This window comes from Scardinius erythrophthalmus (genome assembly GCF_964197995.2).
Source record: "Scardinius erythrophthalmus genome assembly, chromosome: 2".
Lineage (NCBI taxonomy): Eukaryota > Metazoa > Chordata > Actinopteri > Cypriniformes > Leuciscidae > Scardinius > Scardinius erythrophthalmus.
In genome coordinates, this window is record NC_138222.1 from 44,009,742 (window position 1) to 44,029,051 (window position 19,310).

General features: G+C 36.9%; 1 protein-coding gene across 2 annotated transcripts in view; it reads left to right on the plus strand.

The window, feature by feature from the left end:
- adam10a (ADAM metallopeptidase domain 10a) overlaps window positions 1–19,310 on the plus strand; it is a 62,104-nt gene that overhangs the window by 36,533 nt on the left and 6,261 nt on the right. The window contains exons 3-9 of one of the 2 annotated variants that reach the window (XM_081358673.1): window positions 4,041–4,199; window positions 12,981–13,081; window positions 13,322–13,480; window positions 13,570–13,662; window positions 14,318–14,501; window positions 17,548–17,711; window positions 18,747–18,930. In XM_081358673.1, the coding sequence (XP_081214799.1) occupies window positions 4,041–4,199; window positions 12,981–13,081; window positions 13,322–13,480; window positions 13,570–13,662; window positions 14,318–14,501; window positions 17,548–17,711; window positions 18,747–18,930 (1,044 nt within the window). The remainder of the gene's footprint in view (window positions 1–4,040; window positions 4,200–12,980; window positions 13,082–13,321; window positions 13,481–13,569; window positions 13,663–14,317; window positions 14,502–17,547; window positions 17,712–18,746; window positions 18,931–19,310) is intronic. The other variant, XM_081358674.1, reaches the window with a different exon arrangement.

Consider the following 19,310-nt stretch of genomic DNA (forward strand, 5'->3'; position numbering starts at 1 on the left):
AATGATGATATTTGACCACTGCACACCTCATTTATCTCCCATGTAACTCGCTGACCAAATCCTCTGTCACAATATTAATGCCTAGAATTGTATTATTTTTATCAATAGACACTGCATGAAATTATTTGATGTAGAACAGTCTTTTTCTCAGTCCTAAATATCGAACACAAAATTACTCCGCTAGGACACTATAATCTATGTTAGATTATGTAACTTTCTACTGTCTGCTGTCATTGTTGATTTTAATGCCATCAGTGCACACATTTTTAAGTTTTGAGCATTTTAGTGGAGTCTGTGTTTTCAGACCTCATCTTCTGCATAAGTGAATGAAATGTCATGTTCGGTTACTCTTCATTTTTGCATGATCATTTCTGAGGCTTCTGAGTTGACACCAGGACCTTACATTAGAGAATGCCTCATCACCTTATTCTCATTATGTACCTTGTAATGGACTTTGAAGCCGGTGAGCCATTGAACCTGATTGATGATGGGTACAGCTTGGGATAAACATGCATTAGTGAGATCTGAGAATTACCCATGTACTTTAAATGATGGACAGACTGCCTACTGGAGGATGAAAGCGTATTTCCATTTTCTCTGATCAGGCATCCTTATCTCATTGTCTCTGAGCCTCTCCCCTGACCCTAGTTCTGACATATCCTTTCAGCCTCTAAATTGCTCCGAACAGATTCATGTAATTTCCTGCTCACCACAGGATGTTTCATAATAACTGGTATTGAGTATTTCCAGGAGATGACGTTCATGTGATCTGTTGACAAGGATGAGTAAAGGACTTCGGGCCTGAGGAAGTGAATGTGGTTGAGGATTGCTCTGAACTGGTTCTTTATTGGAAGTGATGAATAAACACTAACAAATAAACTTATCGCTCACCTTTAAAACACAATAGATTTTTGAACACACCACAGATGGAGAAATACAATCCACAAGTTGTCAGATCAACTTTTTACTGACAGTTTAAGGATGAAAACTGATGAAATTTTTTTCATTGACATTTTGTTTATTTTGTTTATTTTTTTGCCAGCAGTAGTGAAGACAAGATGCCTCAGCATTGACTATATTTGAATCGATTTTATTTCAAATTTACTGTTGATGAAAATATACCCAAAGAAAATGAAAACTGCAAGATATTAACATCATGACTAATAGCACCCTATCTTTTACGTCTCATGTTAATAAGGTTACCCGGTCTGCTTACTAGCATCTTCGAAACATCAACCGTCTGCGTCCTTTCCTCACGCCTCACTCTACTGCCATTCTTGTTCATAGTTTAGTCACTTCTCGTTTAGATTACTGCAATTCCCTTTTGTTTGGCCTCCCGCATAAAACCCTCCATAAACTTCAACAGGTCCAAAACTCAGCTGCTCGTATTATCACTCGTACCCTCTCTATTCATCACATCACTCCTATCTTACAACAGCTTCATTGGCTCCCCATCATTTACCATATCAACTATAAAACTATCCTCACTTTTAAAGTCATTCATAATCTTGCCCCTTCATATCTTTTTGACCTCCTCCATGTACCCACACCCGCTTGCACTCTTAGATCCTCTTCTTCCATCCATTTCACTGTTCCCCATGTCCGCCTTGTTTCTATGGGGAGCAGAGCTTTCAGCTGCTCTGCTCCTCAGCTCTGGAACTCGCTTCCACCGGATTCCACTTTTCTGGGCGACATGGAGTGAACTGCGGCCCGAGTCTCATGAAGACACACGTCCTGCAGCCAGAGAAGCCCCAACGGTCAAGGTTAAGAATATCGCTAAGAAATTAACTAAGCCCTTTTAACTAAGCCCTGTCGTATACTCCCAGAACACTTGGAATATGTACAGCACTTGTCGCATGTTATCATTCTTTAATACTTTTACCTTTTTAAAAAGCTTGATGCTTGTCGCTATTCACTGGCATTATGTGGATGAGCACGAGTACTTTTTTTGAAATTCTCCATAAAAAAAAGAAAGGCATACTACATTAGAACAACGCCAGGGTGTGTAAATGACGGCTTAATTTTCATTTTTGGGTGAACTATCCATTAGCACTCTTTGTGCTCTCTAAAGGATAAACATCACTTGGTGCTTAATCTTGTAACCTCTAATATTCACAGAAAAGAGTTTGAAGTAGTTTGGGATGGTGCAAATTCTCTGTGGAATGATGATGACATTGACATTAACATTCATTCTCTCATTATCATTTCTCTCTTCTTTTTTTTTTTTTCTCTCATCTTTTTTTACTCTGAAGTGGATGTCATCTCTACCCCAATCCTACTCATTAGCCACCAGAGTACTTCTAGTCAAATTCAGTCCATTTATTAGGATTGACTTCATAAGTATGTTGTGCCAATATCCTTCTTGGCTGTTGCTTGTTTTTTGTTATTGAGTGTCTTCATGCTTCACCTCATCAGCTTTCCTGTTGTTTTAATCTGTAAACATGAGAACACAAAGGTCAGGGAGGGATGGAGGAGAGCAGTAGTTTAATGTTACACAGGGTGAGAGAGTGAACCTCCTCTTGTGTTATTATCAGTTTAGGGATGAAGAGTTCAAGAGCTTTTAGGGCTTGTTCCATTTCTGAAGAAAGAAACCAGATTGCAGGTGGTTCTTGTTTGCCTGAGAAACAGACAAAACACACCACCGCTTTCCCACAGCCTTTTAACTGTGATAGCAGAGAGCTCCTGATAAAATCCCGTTAACCGTTTTATTGCAATATGTTTTCTTTTAAAGCACTTATGGTGCTTGTAAGATGCCAACACTTGTGAAACGTTCAAAGCTTCTCTTTCAATTGAATTCAATTTCAATTGTCTTGTTTAAAGTGGACCCGTCATTTGAAACGAGCTAAAATGTTCTGAGATTTTGATAGCCTAAGATGTCTAGAACATTATGGACAACAACTCCTTTTGTTGGTCTGTTCTTTGGTTTCTATATTTTGTTATTTAAGAGTTCATATACACACAAGTAGAACTTGGCAGTCTGTTTGAAGTTGAAGCAGAATTTTCCAGGATGTGCTGTCGGTGTAGGAAGCTCAACTCCCCTGTTTGTTTCTGTGCTGCTCCTCAAATTTTGATGTAGTTAACTTCCACTGTTCCTCGGTTGTAAAATAATTTCCCCAGTTCCTCACTACCAAAAAATAGACATGTACATTCTCTGAATACTTGACTGTTAACCCATTTAAAAACTGTATGATGGTTCTGTTTTATGTTTTACCTTGTTTTACACTGGATGTAGTGTGATTTGTAGTTTTGTTTTGTGATTGTTGCTTTTGCTTATCAACAATACTTTTTGAATGTGTTTTAGTTATGTCTTTATATGTCTATATGTTCGGTTCAATGTTTTTTTTTTTTTTTATCTGTAATTGGGAGGTTTGCATTATCTCAATATTTGCATAGGTTTCTACGGGAATGTATAAATAGGTATGTGTTCACATTGGTTGTTAAAGTGTAAAATAGCTGCATAGTATGTTTTGAAAAAAAAGGTAAATAATTCTACTGTAGTTACCTCTGGAACAAACCAAAGCATTAATGGGTTAATGCAGTAATTCTTAAAATAAGAATTTTGTACTAATGTTCTACTGTATCCCTTTGTTCTTGGTTCTGGTTGACATTTCAGACAATTACTGCCTCCTTATTACTCATGTTTGTTGTTGTGTCCTCATTTGTTAGTCACTTTGATTAAAAGCATTTTCTAAATGATTCAGTGTAAATGTTGATGTCCATCTGCCTACTGTTGTGGTGCAGCTCTAGACGAAGTTCTAAAGTCTGTAGATGAAGAACGGGTCTGCTTTGATCGTCAGAGACAGTAGCTGGGTTGCTGAGCTCATTAACGTTCTAAAGGTCAAGAGCTTAGTTGCGTTATGTGCATGGTGTGTTTATAATAGAGGAGATGAATCACTGGATCATTATATGGAAGCATTTCTTTATACATATTTCACGACATGCCCTCTGTCTACCAGCATAGAGAGAGAGCTGTATCTGTGCCTTGAATAACTTTACAATTGCCTTTGGTCTTTAACCTTTGGTTTGTTTTTATCTTGCAGGTGAGAAGGGCACTCTGACCCATGGCTCTATCGTGGATGGGAAGTTTGAGGGTTTCATTAAGAGCCATCATGGTACATACTACGTAGAACCCTCAGAGCGATACCTCAAAGGCCAGAATGTGCCCTACCACTCAGTCATTTACCATGAGGATGACATCGGTAAGCTAATATTAGCATTAGAGTGACCTATATCATATCCTTAATAATCTCCTATTTCATACTGTGCATTTTACTGTGCATGTGTCCAGTTTACTGATCAGATTTTTAGTGTTGTGATAGTTTCTATGGATGCTTTAGATTATATAGATATTTAGCTAACAAACTTGTTTTATACACTATACTACTGTTGAATTTTTTTTAATTGTTTTTGAAAGAAGTCTAATGACATATTATTGCCATTTAAAACAATAAAAATGTTATTTATTCCTGTCATGACAAAACAGAATTGTCAGCGTCATTACTCCAATCTTTAGTGTCACATGATCCTTCAGAAATAAACCTAATATGCTGATTTGGTGATCATTAAACATTTCTTATGATTTTCAATGTTGAAAACAGTTGTGCTACTGAAACCATGATATGTTTTGTTTTGTTTTTTATTAAAAAAAGGGCAAAAAGAACAGCATTAATTTGAAAAAGAAATCTTTACTGTCACCTTTGATCAATTTAATGCATCCTCTCTGAATAAACATATTAATTTCTTTAAAAAAAAAAATCTTACTGACCCTAAACTTTTGAATGGTAATGTACATAAATAAAAGTTCCTGACCTCAGCTTTAGATGCTGTAAATGTAAATAATCTGCTTTTAGCATAATCAAGTTTACACACAGTTGAAGATCCATATCATGTTTGCTTTTTTAGGAAATGATAATAAATGTGTCTGAGTGGGTCTGTCTCCAATCACTGAGACTCTCTTGAGTGTGATGAGAGCTGTTAAAATGGCTGGAGCAAGTAATTGGTTTCAAATTGCATGTTTTGATTGCTTTTGGATGGAAAAGTGCTGTTAATGTTGGTATTACAGCACATATGATGGTCATTATAATCTTTTGAAAAGGTGTTTTGGATCATGAGAATGAAATTGAGTGAATTAGTGTAATATAAAGCATTGGCACACAAATAAACCAGTTAGGACACAGCAAAATGCAGTGAGCTTCCCCTTCTCCTCTTAAGGCATAGAATACAAGGTCAAAGGCAACAAACTTGAGGATTCTAGTGTGCTCAAGGCCAGTGTTTCCCAACCTTTTTTTTTTATATATTATTTTTTTGCCTTGGCATAAGTACAAACCACACACTAAGCACTAAAATATAACAAAATTTCACAAACATGTATTGCTTCAAATGTCATATTAAAACTGGATATTATATTAAAAGTAGTACACACATTTAATGTGAAACTTGAGGTAGGAACACAATAAGGTCACATATAGGAAGCTATGATGTTGGTGATAAAAAAACTTTTTTACATAATACCAGGCGGAAACCTCGTATTTTTTAAATAATTGAACACCGTCCGTGTCGTCATTTTATATATGGTCAGACACTTGCATGTGTCATTATAATATTACTTTTTTTAATGAATTTTATGAAAATCAAACGCAAATGGAGTTACACGTTTTTTGACCAGCGTATGACAGATGTTTTGTCCATCACTGGAATAGCTGACATTTGTCATCAACTTTTAACATTGTCATCAACTTTTTCACTAGTGTGCCGCTGCACAGTGGTTGGGAAACACTACTAGACTTTACTGTGTTTTGTCTCACTCTCTCTATTTTGCGTTCTGACAGTCACTCACCCCCTCAATCAAACATAGTGGTGCACTTTTCCTCCTCATCTGTCTGATAAAGCCTCTTAAATACTACTAGCATATGTTATCACTGTTAACATGTTCTCAAGTACAAAGAGGTGAAACATTACATTACAGCCCTGTCAGAGATTAGCTGCTTGTAAACTGGTATGCTTTCCTCTTAATATACACCGCTGTCCAAAAGTTTGGGGTCAGTAAGATTTTTTTTATTATTATTATTTGGAAAGAAATGAATTCTAGGGAAAATATGTTACAGTTCCCACAAAAATATTAATCAATTCAGTACAACTATTTTTAACTTCTAAAAGGAAATGTTTCTTGAGGAGAAAATCAGCATATTAGAATGATTTCTGAATGATCATGTGACACTGGAGTAAAGGCTCCTGAAAATATATATTTTAAATATATATATAAAAAAAAAAATATATATATATATATATATATATATATATATATATATATATATATATATATATATATATATATATATATATATATATATATATATATATATATATATATATATATATATATATATATATATATATATAGTGGATTAATCTGGGGCTGGATGCTAATTGGTCAATATAGCTTTCTAAAATGTATAGGAAACAAGGAAGGTAGCTTGTTCTGATACTTATAAAGTATAGTCTTAGCATGTGGAAGTGCAAAAGGAAATGGAGTGTCTTTTCCACACAGCTGTGTCATACTGTGAAGTGATGAAGTGCTTAGTATCAATATCGGTTGTAGGAAAAACAGGATGACTAACTCTAGCTTACGCATATACACCATTGTAGATGCCAGATGACTGAAAGCCTTGTGAAGACACTGACTCAACTCACTCCAGCTTGCATGTTTAGTGTGCACATGCGCAATAAGTGAGAGATCACTAAAGAGAGTTAATGTATGATCACTGCAAAAATGGATGAGGTCAGTTCGGGACAGTGAGTTTGTATCTATGGCAGGGGAGGGAAAGAGAAAGCGTTAATTGTGGTTGACAGTGGTCTATTGAAGCTCAAGGACAGAGGTCAGAAGGAGGGCAGCTGGAGAGGGAGTGAACTCTGGATCACTCACTGGCTCATGCCAGGCTCAGAAATGTGGGTGTGTTTCTCCTTCTGAAACATACACTCACAGGAAAACATCACTGACATCAATGATAAAATCAGCAATTGTGACAATGCAATTGAACATATTTAGGCTCAGTTTCAATCAATTTCTCTAAATAAGGAAGGTCTAGAATTATTTGTTCTCTCATTGGGCTGCTGTTCCTAAGGCAGAGGCCTTTTAGGGTAATGATTCTCACTTTGAGTAATTTAATGCTTCAACAAAGCTTTAGTCAAACTCCTGGAGGCTGATGAGAAGATAGAGCTTACAGAATCACAAATATATCCCTTTCAAAAAATCATGAAATTTGTAATTTCTTCTACATGCATTAATTACATTGAATGCATCTACTGAACTTAATTGATGTGGATTATTGGATAACTGACAAAAATTGTTGGGTTTTGGGCTGGCAGAATTCTTATCAATTTGTTATTTACCTCATCTCCATGATGCCCACTCGCATTGGGTTGTTCCAGGATCAGCAAAAGTGTGCGTCATAATTTGCAGAGTCAGCCAGCTTAGGTCCACCATAATGGAGTTTTCTGAGAATTTCAGCTGGTATTATTGCATATTTTAATAAGCTCAGTCTTCACAGTATGGGTTGTTAATACTGAAACTGTATTGCCACTTGAAGCATGGCACAACCTGTCACAACCACAGTTGGATTTAGGGGCTGTTTACATGAAAGTGTTTTCAACTAAAAACGTAAAACTTTTTTATGCGTTTTGACCGTTCATTTACACGACAACAGCGTTTTGGGTGCCTGAAAATGCAAACTTTTGAAAACGGGTTTCAAAGTGCAAGTTTTTTAAAACGGTCTCAGTGTAAACAACAAAATGTGAATCTCTGGAAACGATGACGTCATGCGTATTACGTGTTCAATCTATAGTGTTTCATCGCCATCTAATGACCTGGCAGCAGAATAAAGCGTTTTTAGTTGTTTTCGTGGATCCCTCTGAATGGGGGTTGTTTTGACAATGGTGTCGTCTGTATGCGAAAAACTCTAAGGAAAAACTTCTCAGTTTTTAGCATATCGTTGTCATGTAAACGTACCCTTAGTCTTGTGTTCCTGAGTGGTTGTTTGTCAGATTTATTTATGTGTTGTTTTTTGCTGTTCATTACTCAGAACAAATGTGTCAGTACATGAATAATTTTCACTCGAACAGTCCACATTTTTTATTGTGTTCACTTTCTTAAGAGTAAAAAATGAACCTGGGATTTCAGCTAAAAGCTTGCCATGCTTCCATTTCAATTACTTTGACAAGTCAGAGACTTTTCTCATCTCAGAAGACAGATTTCTATTCTCTCCTCGAGACACTTGTCATTTTCTTTTGCACTCGTTTCCTCTAGACAGATGTCTCTCTTGTTCTGCCCAACAAAGATTTGCATTTGAATGGGGTTGTGTGGGGTATTGTCCCAGTGTGGGACAGTAAAAAGCTCGTAGAGAAGAAATTGAGATTTTGTGATCAGAGGTCAGATTGTCAGTCTTAACTAACATCCTCCAAGACATGTGCAACCACATACATATTCTGTAGTCCTCCATGCCCTCACATTAAAGAGCACATTTTGATGATTCATTGTCCATGCCAACATTATTCCACCACAGCCACTTCCTGCATGAAGAAAACTTTGCTAAAGTTCTCTCAGGAGAGTGATAGATGTTTTTAGTTGAGCTGTCTCACATCGAAAGCTCAGTATCTTCACGCTTCCTGTACACCTTTTGGCCTGTGACCTGTCCAGGCACGGATAGGCTAATGCAGCAATTCCACTCAACCAGAAGTTTCAAGATGTCATGCACGTGATGCTGAATTGTAAAGATTATTAAGAGAGTAGCTCATGTGGGATCCTCAGTGTCTATGTGTGGTTATTGTTCTCTGTGGAGTTCTCATAGATGCTCTGCTGTCTCATTTGACCAACTCTCTTTTTTCACTGAGAGTGCATGTCTGCCTCTCCTGGAACTGAGAAACCATCAGAGTATACCTGTCATGGGGAATTAGACTGGTGTGTGTAAGAGCTGCACACATGTGCACTGTTTATGATATATTTTTATCATTTCTTTACAGTCTGTTCTTATCTAATCTGTGAGTTGTGTAGATACTGCACTGGTCATCAGTCTTCGGTCAATGACAAGCTGATATTTGTCAGAATGACACCCATGCCAAATTTTAGGGCAGTGACTAATCCTTGTTGTACTGACAGCATTTTACATTTGGATATGAATATGATTAATATCCAAAGGTGCTCAACATACTGGTCACATCATCATCAAAAATTTATGTTACAGAATCTCCAAATGTTTGATAAAAGAATCTGAATTTAAGTCATCTTTTATTTCAAGTAACAGACACATGAGTCAGTTGGTCAGATTGTGTTAGTTGAACTGTGTGCATGTTATATATATATAACGTGTATGTGTGTGTGTGTGTGTGTGTGTGTGTGTGTATACTTGCCATATTATTATTTATATATATTATTTATATATAAATATATATTAAAAAAAATATTAAATTTAATTGTAATAATACAGAAAGTTTTCTGTTAGGATTAGGGTGTGGAGAGGGTTACGTCATAGTATTTATAACTAGCTATATGTAAAAACAATAGCTATCTATTGTTCCATAGATGCTCCATAGACATTCTGTTAGAGTGTGTGTGTGTGTGTGTGTGTGTCAGTGATGCGCGGGTCAATGTATAAACAAACCGCACCCGACCGACGTTTTCAACTAACCCGCCCGCAACTCGGACCGCAAAAAAACAAAAAACAAAATATTGTACCCGACCCGCTTCCTGACCCGCATTTTTTTTAAAGTAGCTATAGGCCTAATGCTCATCGTAGCGTCTTAATATAACTTAATATTCTAATTTTGTCAATAATTATAAAAAATCGTCAATATAAGCTCATAATTTGTACTAAAATAGTCTAAATGTTTAGTTTTAAAAACAAATTTAAAAAGCTGGCTATGTCTATTTTGATGTTTCTGCGCAAGTTCAGCAGACACTGAGGTTCGGGTTTGTTCCGATCAGAGCTCGTGAGCGGAGAGCGCATTTCTGAATATTCCGCTCCGCTCATGGTCGCTCGCCCAGCCCAGATGGCCTGCTGGTTCGAAAATATGTGGAATAAGGGCTACCTCCGACTAATTTTTTTTCTTGTCGACTAGTTGTTCATTTAAGCCATTCTTGGACAAATCGCCTCTTTATATTAAATTAATTACTTAAATAGGCTAGCCTACAGGAATAAGCGTAATGACCGCTTATAGCTTGCCACAAAGAACCGGTTAAAGTAATGATTATGAATGTGTCTAAATTAGCAAGGAGACATTTAATTGTTTAGTAATAAACTGGTGTTTTCTGTGTCGCTGCAAAGATGAAGTTGACAATGCGGAGATTGCGGACTCGCCATGAACGCCAGAGAGAAATGCACATTTCATATGGATTAGCCTACATAATCAGAGAGTATAGCCTATTTATTTTGGTTTGAATATTTTCGTTTAAAAGTAGACATTTCAAGCTTTCTGTAATATATAGCCTATATTTATCAAATCTGTGAGGTACAAGTTGAGTTTCGGCGCCCTCCAGTTCACATGCAGTGATCGCCGGCGCCTTATTTTGCCTGCTATATATTTGCTTCTTATTTAATAAATACGGGCAATTGATTGATAAAACATTGATCAAAATTAAGATACAATTTATACAAAACGAAAATCTTTTAAAAAGAGTTTTCTATAAAACAAAACTTAATGAAGTCGTCAAAATCATGTTTTACCAAAAACAGCGCCGTTGAGGGCGCCAGCGCCTCTGCCTCTCAGCGCCTCTGCCTCGCGAGTGGATGATAGCCCTGAAGACGCCTAGCAATGATATACCTTTAGTGGTACAGTAGTATACCTTTAGTTAAGTTATCGCAGCGCGCTAAGAGACAATGTTATCGGAAAATGCAGCCCAGGTATATGCATAATGGAGATTCCAAAGCTCTCTTCTTTGGTCAGAACCATGGAGAGCGATCGCGGATTTACTTTTACAATGCAACACAATATTTAAAGAGCATCAAGCTATTAAAATCTATATTATGTATACGCACAGATAATATAACAGTAGGCTATATATTAGTAAATATTTTTTATTAGGTTAAGCAGTGATTGGATAACGTTTTTTTATTTTATTTTTATTTAACGTTTTTAATTTAAGGCCCACCCACAATTGGTCTGGCTTATCCAAAACTGGATAATTTTATCCGTGCCTGGTTGGTCGTGCCAGTTTTGTGGTTATCAAATGTGTAAATAGCATCGCAAGAAGTACACATGACAAAACCAGCACTTTGGTCATCATCTTGCATTATTTCGGCAAATGTCTCCCACACTTTGCTCTTTCTATTTGTGTATTTGCGGAGCTTCCACTCCCCAGTCTTCACCTTTTCTCTTGCCGCCTCCATCTCTACCTGCAGACTGAGCTTGTGCGTCATCTTCGCGCCAGTTATTCAGCCAATAAAGTGTAAATTAAATTTAAAACGTATTCATAGAAAATTTTGTCTAGAACTATATCAATTACAAAGGTTTAATTGGCATCTTTATTTCAAACGACCCGACCGACCGTGACCCGAATATCATTAAAAATATTTTTGGATGACTCGTAACCGCGGGTAACCGCGGGTGACCGCAGGCACCCGCTCATTTCGGATCAACCCGCGCATCACTGGTGTGTGTGGTCCTAGTAAACCCTACTTTATGGGAACCAAATGTCCTCATAAAGATAGTAATACCATGTTAATACCAAAACATTTTTTGGTCCCCATTAGGGAAACGGCTTATAAATAATACAGAATACCGTGTGTGAGTCAGTCAGTCCACTTTGGTTGAGTAACATGCCAGCAGGAGGGAAGCAAATGCTTTTCCATAATGAATGCTGTCAGGAATTCAATATTTACTTTCCATTAAAAATATAAAATATCTATAGAAGACACTTGATTATACTCTCATTTTAATTTCTGCTTACCGGTATGTTTGGTTATTGCAAGCAGTGAACCAAAATCAAGTAGCCCAGAATCAACTTTCTGTCAAAAATAATTCTTACCTTTCATACTTGCTGTTTTAAATTTAATGTTTTTATTATTTTTAATTATTATTATTCAACAATAATAGTAAAATATTATTTTCAAATATTTGGTAATGAATTAACAATGGATTTGTTGAGATTATATATGGTTTTCATTCAAATGTATACTACTGTTCCAAAGATTGAGGTCAGTAAGTTTTTTTTTTTTTTTTTTTACAAATTAATAATGTTATGCATTAAATTAATTAGAAATACGAGTAAAGTTTTTCTCACGGTTTTCTATTTTAATATATTTTCAGGAGCCTTTACTCCAATGTCACCATGATCCTTCAGAAATCTTTCTGATATGCTGATTTGCTGCTCAAGAAACATTCCCTTTTATAAGTTAAAAATAGTTGTACTGATTAATAATTTTGTGGGAACATATATATTGATTTGTGACAAACAGCACAGGTGTTTGCTCAGCCATCAAATGTAACCATCAAGTAGTGAAAGAAAGAAGTAAAGAAACTGTCAGTGCTGTAAATACTGTAGTAACCAGTGCAGTTGATATACGATTTTATGCTCTGCAGCCACAAAAAGGCAGAGACCTCAATATCAGTAACGCTTTGTGCTTTTCCCATTACAATAACAGGAATAGGTGGACTTGGTATCAGCTGCATTCGCAGTTCTTCCTTAGGTGTAGTGTGTGATCATACTTTGTGCAGTTTCTTCGCTGAGAAGCTTCCCTCAGGATAAATATCTAGTTTTGACTCAGTGTCTTTTCAGTTATGTATCATATGTTGAATATTGAGGTTTAAAATGGATAAAAATGAAAAGGAAAATGAAGTCTGGATAAAAGGGTATTAATGAAATGAATAGTTCAGTGGAGTAAAGGTTAAGTGCAGCAGGCTGCTTAATTAGAGACTGGACATGCTAACAATATAGTTTTAGCATTGTGTTGCATTGGTTTTCAAGCAACTCTTGAATTTTCTCTTCCCAGATTACCCTCACAAGTATGGATCAGAAGGTGGCTGTGCAGATCACTCAGTATTTGAGAGGATGAAGAAATACCAGGCATCTGCAGTGGAGGAGCCCACCCAGGTCAGCTCCAACAGCCCTTTATACAGCTCAGCTGAACACCACTGATATCACCAACAGAAACCCCGTCACACAGGGAGATCTGGAACATTTCTCTTTCCCATGATTCTGAAGATTAGATTTCAATTTGATACCTGGCCAGAATACACCAGTGAAAGTTTAAATTCTGATTTGAAATAAATGATTCAATATATCTATGTACCCAAAAATGTCGTCTTATGTGTCCTGCTGTTTTCTCTGCAGCAGACAAACCTCGTTATTGATGAAGAGATGGCTGATGGGCCGGTGATCCTGAGGAAACGTCGTGCAGCACAGCCAGAGAAAAATACCTGTCAACTCTTCATCCAGACAGATCACCTCTTTTACAAATACTATGGCACCAGGGAGGCTGTGATCGCACAGGTACACCTTAAGCACAGATGTCTTTATGGCAAGTGGTGCCTGCTGTGTTATATTGCACATTTATAGGGTTGTTCTTTTGGGTTATGCAGATTTCCAGTCACGTGAAGGCTATTGACTCCATCTATCAAAGCACAGATTTTCAGGGCATCCGCAATATCAGCTTCATGGTGAAGAGAATCAAGGTTAGTGTGCTTCTCTCTTCAGTGTTATCTTTTTACCCTGAGATTTTTAAATGTGGTGCACTCTATTATGTGAATGTCATTTCCTATTGGAACTGTAATATGGATTGAGACATTTTTGTAATTATTGTAAGAATGTCAAGCCCAGTCTTTGACATATTTAATCTAATGTGAACTTTAAACAGGATATATTTATTATTATCCATCATGATTACCTGGTTAGAATACAACTTACATCTTGACCGACTGGCTCAAGATGTTACAGTTGTACAGAGGGGTTACAGATCTCACTCAGTATTGACCAGATGTCAATAAAAGCTTGTCAGCCCATATACTGCAGCTCTTCGAAGACTTGCAAAGTTCTCCTTTTGCTTTACAATTGACTCTTTGGCTGCTTAACGGGCCGTTCACACAGAATGTGTTTAAAAACAGTTATGGACAAAAGTGGGTGTTTTGAGGCACAAAAGCAAAAATTTATTTGACAGTGTTTTGACGCAGCATTCTTGTATAACCATTTAACATGGTTACATAGAAAAACAAAAAAAAGAGAAACACAGAAGGAGCCACAAAGGAGGACACAAAATGTTATATTATATTCTCATGTAGATTGTACCCATCTGTTGTATTAAACTGAAGTCTGTTTGTGTTTCTGTTTTAGATAAACACTACCAGTGATGAGACGCATGCCACCAACCCTTTCCGATTTGCCAACATCGGTGTTGAGAAATTTCTAGAGCTCAACTCGGAGCAGAATCACGATGACTACTGCCTAGCCTATGTCTTCACAGATAGAGACTTTGATGATGGAGTCCTGGGTCTGGCCTGGGTCGGGGCTCCTTCAGGTATGATCAGAGATGAACGTACAGGGTCTCCCTGATTTATAACCCGAGAAGTTTTCTGTGTGTGTGAGTGGCCTAGTGTCTGCTAATCTGAAATAAATCAGCATGCATGTCGAGAGACGAGGCAGGGCTGAAGAATCAGACATGATGTTAATGTGGGACTGGCTCCATTAACCTCAGTACACGGCATGACGATAAAATTTTCAGTGAAAGTCTTCACACTGTGTGTACACATGTTTACTTTGTTATACTTTGGGGGTCTAATTGTCCCCAGAATTAGCTAAATGTGTCCTTTTAGGGCTGGGGTTAGGATCAGTCCGTAGTAATTATATTTGGATTCTTTTATAGACATAGTACAAGTCTAAAATATGCCTTTATTTAGTTTGACTCAATGCCATTTAAACACAATAATTTTGATCAGACTTTACTGTGCCAAGTTTTTTTTATTTTACTTTATTTTTTTAGTAGGTATCTAAACTGCATTATTCTCAAGATAAAGAGACATTGAAACAAGAGCAGAGCGACAATTTCCCTTTAAGCTCTGCTTGATGAAAATCCTATTAGTGTTTTTCACATATTTGCCTTTCTTTAACACAGACATGCACACCTTGAAAGTGAGAGATTCTTTTCATCACCTTTTATGTGTGTTTGTTTCTATTAATGTATTCATGTTGCTAGGGAGGTGTGCATCTCTCTCACCTTTTCACTCTGAGGACTCTTTCACTCTTTTTGCCTGCTTCACAGACACTCACTAATAGACAAATACACAGCTTGTTGCATAAACACATAGTTTATGGTTAATTTATATATATATATTAGTGCTGGGCGGTTTGACCAAAAATCAACATCACGGTTTTTTTCTAAATTATACCGGTTTCACGGTTTTTACCGGGTTTTTTTTTGTGTTTTTTTTTTCTCAAGCATGATGGGTGTTTACCACATTTTCTACTGAGTGAGAGAGGAAATAGTGCAGCAGATTTACTTATAATGCCCTATTTTATTGTCATGAGTGAATATTATAGAAAAAATCCACACTAATATTAATAATACAGGTTTGCAAGGCTGTTTACAAAGAGGTGCCAGCAGGACGCGCTTTAGGAGCGGCAGAAACAGTGGTTTCCCCGGTAACGGCTGTACACAAAGCAGCAACGCTCATAAACACTGCTTTATCAGGAAAGATAAAGAAAGATTCAACCGTAATAACAAAGAAACTTTTCTAAAGACCGTCAGTTCACTTCAGATACGTTAATACAGTATAAAAACACGCGCGCCGCAAGAAAAAAGACTCTCACCCCCACACGTCTCGTGCCCACTCTAGTCAATGCTTGTGTTTCAGATCGAAGCTTCCCAGAAGCGGCTCTCCGCGCCGCTTCGCTAAATATAGGCGCCTGGTCTATTTTGACGCACCACGTGGAGGACGGAATAAAACCTTGTCGCAGCTGTAATGCGCCGCAGACGTGTGTTGTAAATGAGGAGTGAGACTGTGTCGCGCAGCGCCGCGTTCCGATTAAAGCGACATACACCGGTTTTGCGGTGTATTAAAAATTCATATCGTAACAAAAATAAACACCGGTATTCGGTATGAACCGGTAAACCGCCCAGCACTAATATATATATATATATATATATATATATTTATATATATATATATATATATATATATATATATATATATATATATATATATATATATATATATATATATATATATATATATATATATATAAAGTTTTGTATTGATTTTTGTTGCCTTTTTTAAATGATTCAGTGTCTTTACAGTGTCCAATATTTTTAAGCATAAAACTAGCTCATATCTACATAATTAATTTTAAAATATCCCAGAGAATAACAATGTAATATAAGGTCTGTAATTCAACAAAAAGGGAGAATGAAGTCTTTAATTGAGTCTTTGCACTTAAAGTCACAAGCTTTCTACATTAACACTTTAATGCTGTTTTTGTGGGGAAGCACACACATAAACACTCATATACTCACACAAATCCTGTCAATCAATACAGGTAAATTAGCATTGTTAAAGTCTACTGCTTTGATCCCACTCCGGCTAATCTCCAGGGACAACAGCAATTACTAACAATAAACTAACTAATCAGCGAACATGTTTGTGTGCATGTGTGTTTTTATCATTATGCAGGGAACATAACAGAAAATTAATTCACACACGCTTACGGTTTGGTGCTGTTTTGTGCTAATAATGTATTTTTATAGCTGTATTTGTTTAGCAAATGCAGTCATTAAAAGCGGCTTGAGATGCTAAATTTCAAATGTGTGACTCTTGGGATAAAGATTCTCAATGTGAGATGTGTAGCCCACCTAGCACGTGATTTCCTACACTTCACTACTTCAGCCAGTACACTTTTTCTTTAGTCAGATTTAAACAGAAGGTGTGTGGGAGTACTGCCACTGAACATTTTTACAGGTATTAGTGTTGTAAAGGCAGAGTGCCACGTCTTTACCCTCTGTCTATGTGTACGCTACGCTGGTCGTTTGTATTCAGCTACAGTGAGATCACTTCATTTCTACACTTCTCGGCGTTGACTGATTAATCAAGTTTGAACACCTAACAATATTTTGCTAACATTTCCCCTCATCTTCCATTGTTTAAGCCAGTGTCGCTAAGCCAGGATGGTTGCAATACTCAAACAAACAGAGCAGCAGGTTGACTGAGCCACAGTATTTATACTATAGCTGTAATATAGCTAGCTTGCTCTGCACATTAAATTAGGATAGAAATTTGACTTTGAATAATTAACACTTTAATTACATTCACTTGAACGTCTGTTGGTCTTGGGATGCTTGTATAAATTATTTATTATTTCATGTTTATGAGTAGAGCAATATTGTATAAAATATTGTTTTGTTTTTTAATGGCTCTTTTAATTCCTTAATGAATTCACTACTTAACGATGAGGAGGATACTGATATTATCATTTATCATAATTTTTATAAATATTTTATTTTTTTATTTAATTTAATTTATCACTTCATTTAAATTGTATTTAATGAATGCCTCTCTTATGTGTGGTTTCAGGCAGCTCTGGTGGGATCTGTGAGAAGAATAAACAGTACTCTGATGGGAAGAAGAAGTCTCTGAACACTGGCATCATCACAGTGCAAAACTACGCTTCACATGTTCCCCCTAAAGTCTCCCACATCACCTTCGCTCATGAGGTCGGACATAACTTCGGCTCTCCGGTGAGTCCTTCTCACTACATGTGCAGTATCCTAGACAGATAAGCAGTAGACAACACACCTCTGCTGAATCCTTTATGAACAAATTAATCTTATCCTCTGATGCTTTAAGAGTTTAGCACACATTACAGTACTGCCGTTGAGGCCTTTAAACTGTCAGATTAATCTAGCCAGACTTTTAAAATATCTTTTAGATATTTATTTTATTTTATAGACCTAGTTTTTGCTCAGTCCTCTGTAACTTGTTTCAGTTTAAAAGCAATTGCCAAGAACTGGCCCATGGCCCACTGAAAAATAGTGTTGGATTTACAGTCTAGTTTTGTATATATTTAGTTTTTCTCACACTCAACAGTTTTTACACAGAATGTGAGGAATATATACCACCAATGTGCACTGCAGTATCTACCTGAATGAAGCAATAGAAACTATCCCTGCTGGGAAAAATCTTAAACCAACCTAAGCTGGTTTTTACTCTAACTGACAGCCTAGCTAAACATCAGCATGGCCAGCCTTGGAAACCAATCAGACCAGCTGAAGACTAGATTGGCCAGGCTCCTTAAACCAGCTTTATGCTGATTTAAGTGGGTTTATTTATTTATTTATTATTATTATTTTTTAATTAGGATTCCAACCTGTGTACATGGGAATATTAGAACGTCAAATTCTACATTTTGGCATTCTAATGATGAAAGAATTACAAGCATACTGTTTTCAGGTAGCACCCTGAGATTTTTAATGACCACAGAGAACCAAGACCTTATTTCAGCATCTTTTTCACAGTATTGTGTCACATCCCTATCCCCATCATGTTGCAATAGACCTGGACAGATTGCGGGGTGAGCACCCCCTGCTGGCCATAGTAACACTTCCAAAAGCAACCTTAGTATTTCTTGTTCATTCTGGTACTGACCAGGTTTCCAATTCCAACCCTTAGCTTCAGTGGTGAACCAGGCAAGCACTGGAGGGATAGTGAATATTTCAAGTGTGTTTGTATGCTTGTTGCTGATTTATACTTGCCTTTCTTTCTCTGTCTTCCAGCATGACTCAGGAAGTGATTGCACTCCAGGAGAAGCTAAGACTCAGGACCAGAAAGAAAGAGGCAACTACATCATGTATGCCAGAGCCACATCAGGAGACAAGTTCAACAACAACAAGTTCTCCATCTGCAGCATTCGCAACATCAGCCAGGTGCTGGATAAGAAGAGATTCTCCTGCTTTGTCGGTGAGATTTTATCCTCCAACAAGAAAATGGCTCATGATAGTGATTTAAAGGGTTAGTTCACCCAAAAATGAAAATTCTGTCAGTAATTACTCACCCTCATGTTGTTCCAACCCCGTAAGACCTTCGTTCATCTTCGGAACACACATTAAGATTTTTTTTATTAAATCTGAGTGCTGGATCACTCCTCCATAGGCTTCTAAGACACTATAACTTGCTGGCCCAGAAAATGTATTAAAGACATTGTTAATTTAGTCCAAGTGACTCCAGTGGCTCAATCTTAAGTTTATAAAGCGACGAGAATACTTTTTGTGCGCAAAAACAAACAAAAATAACGACTTTATTCCACTTTTCATTTCCTTCTCTCTGGACCTCGAGTCTTT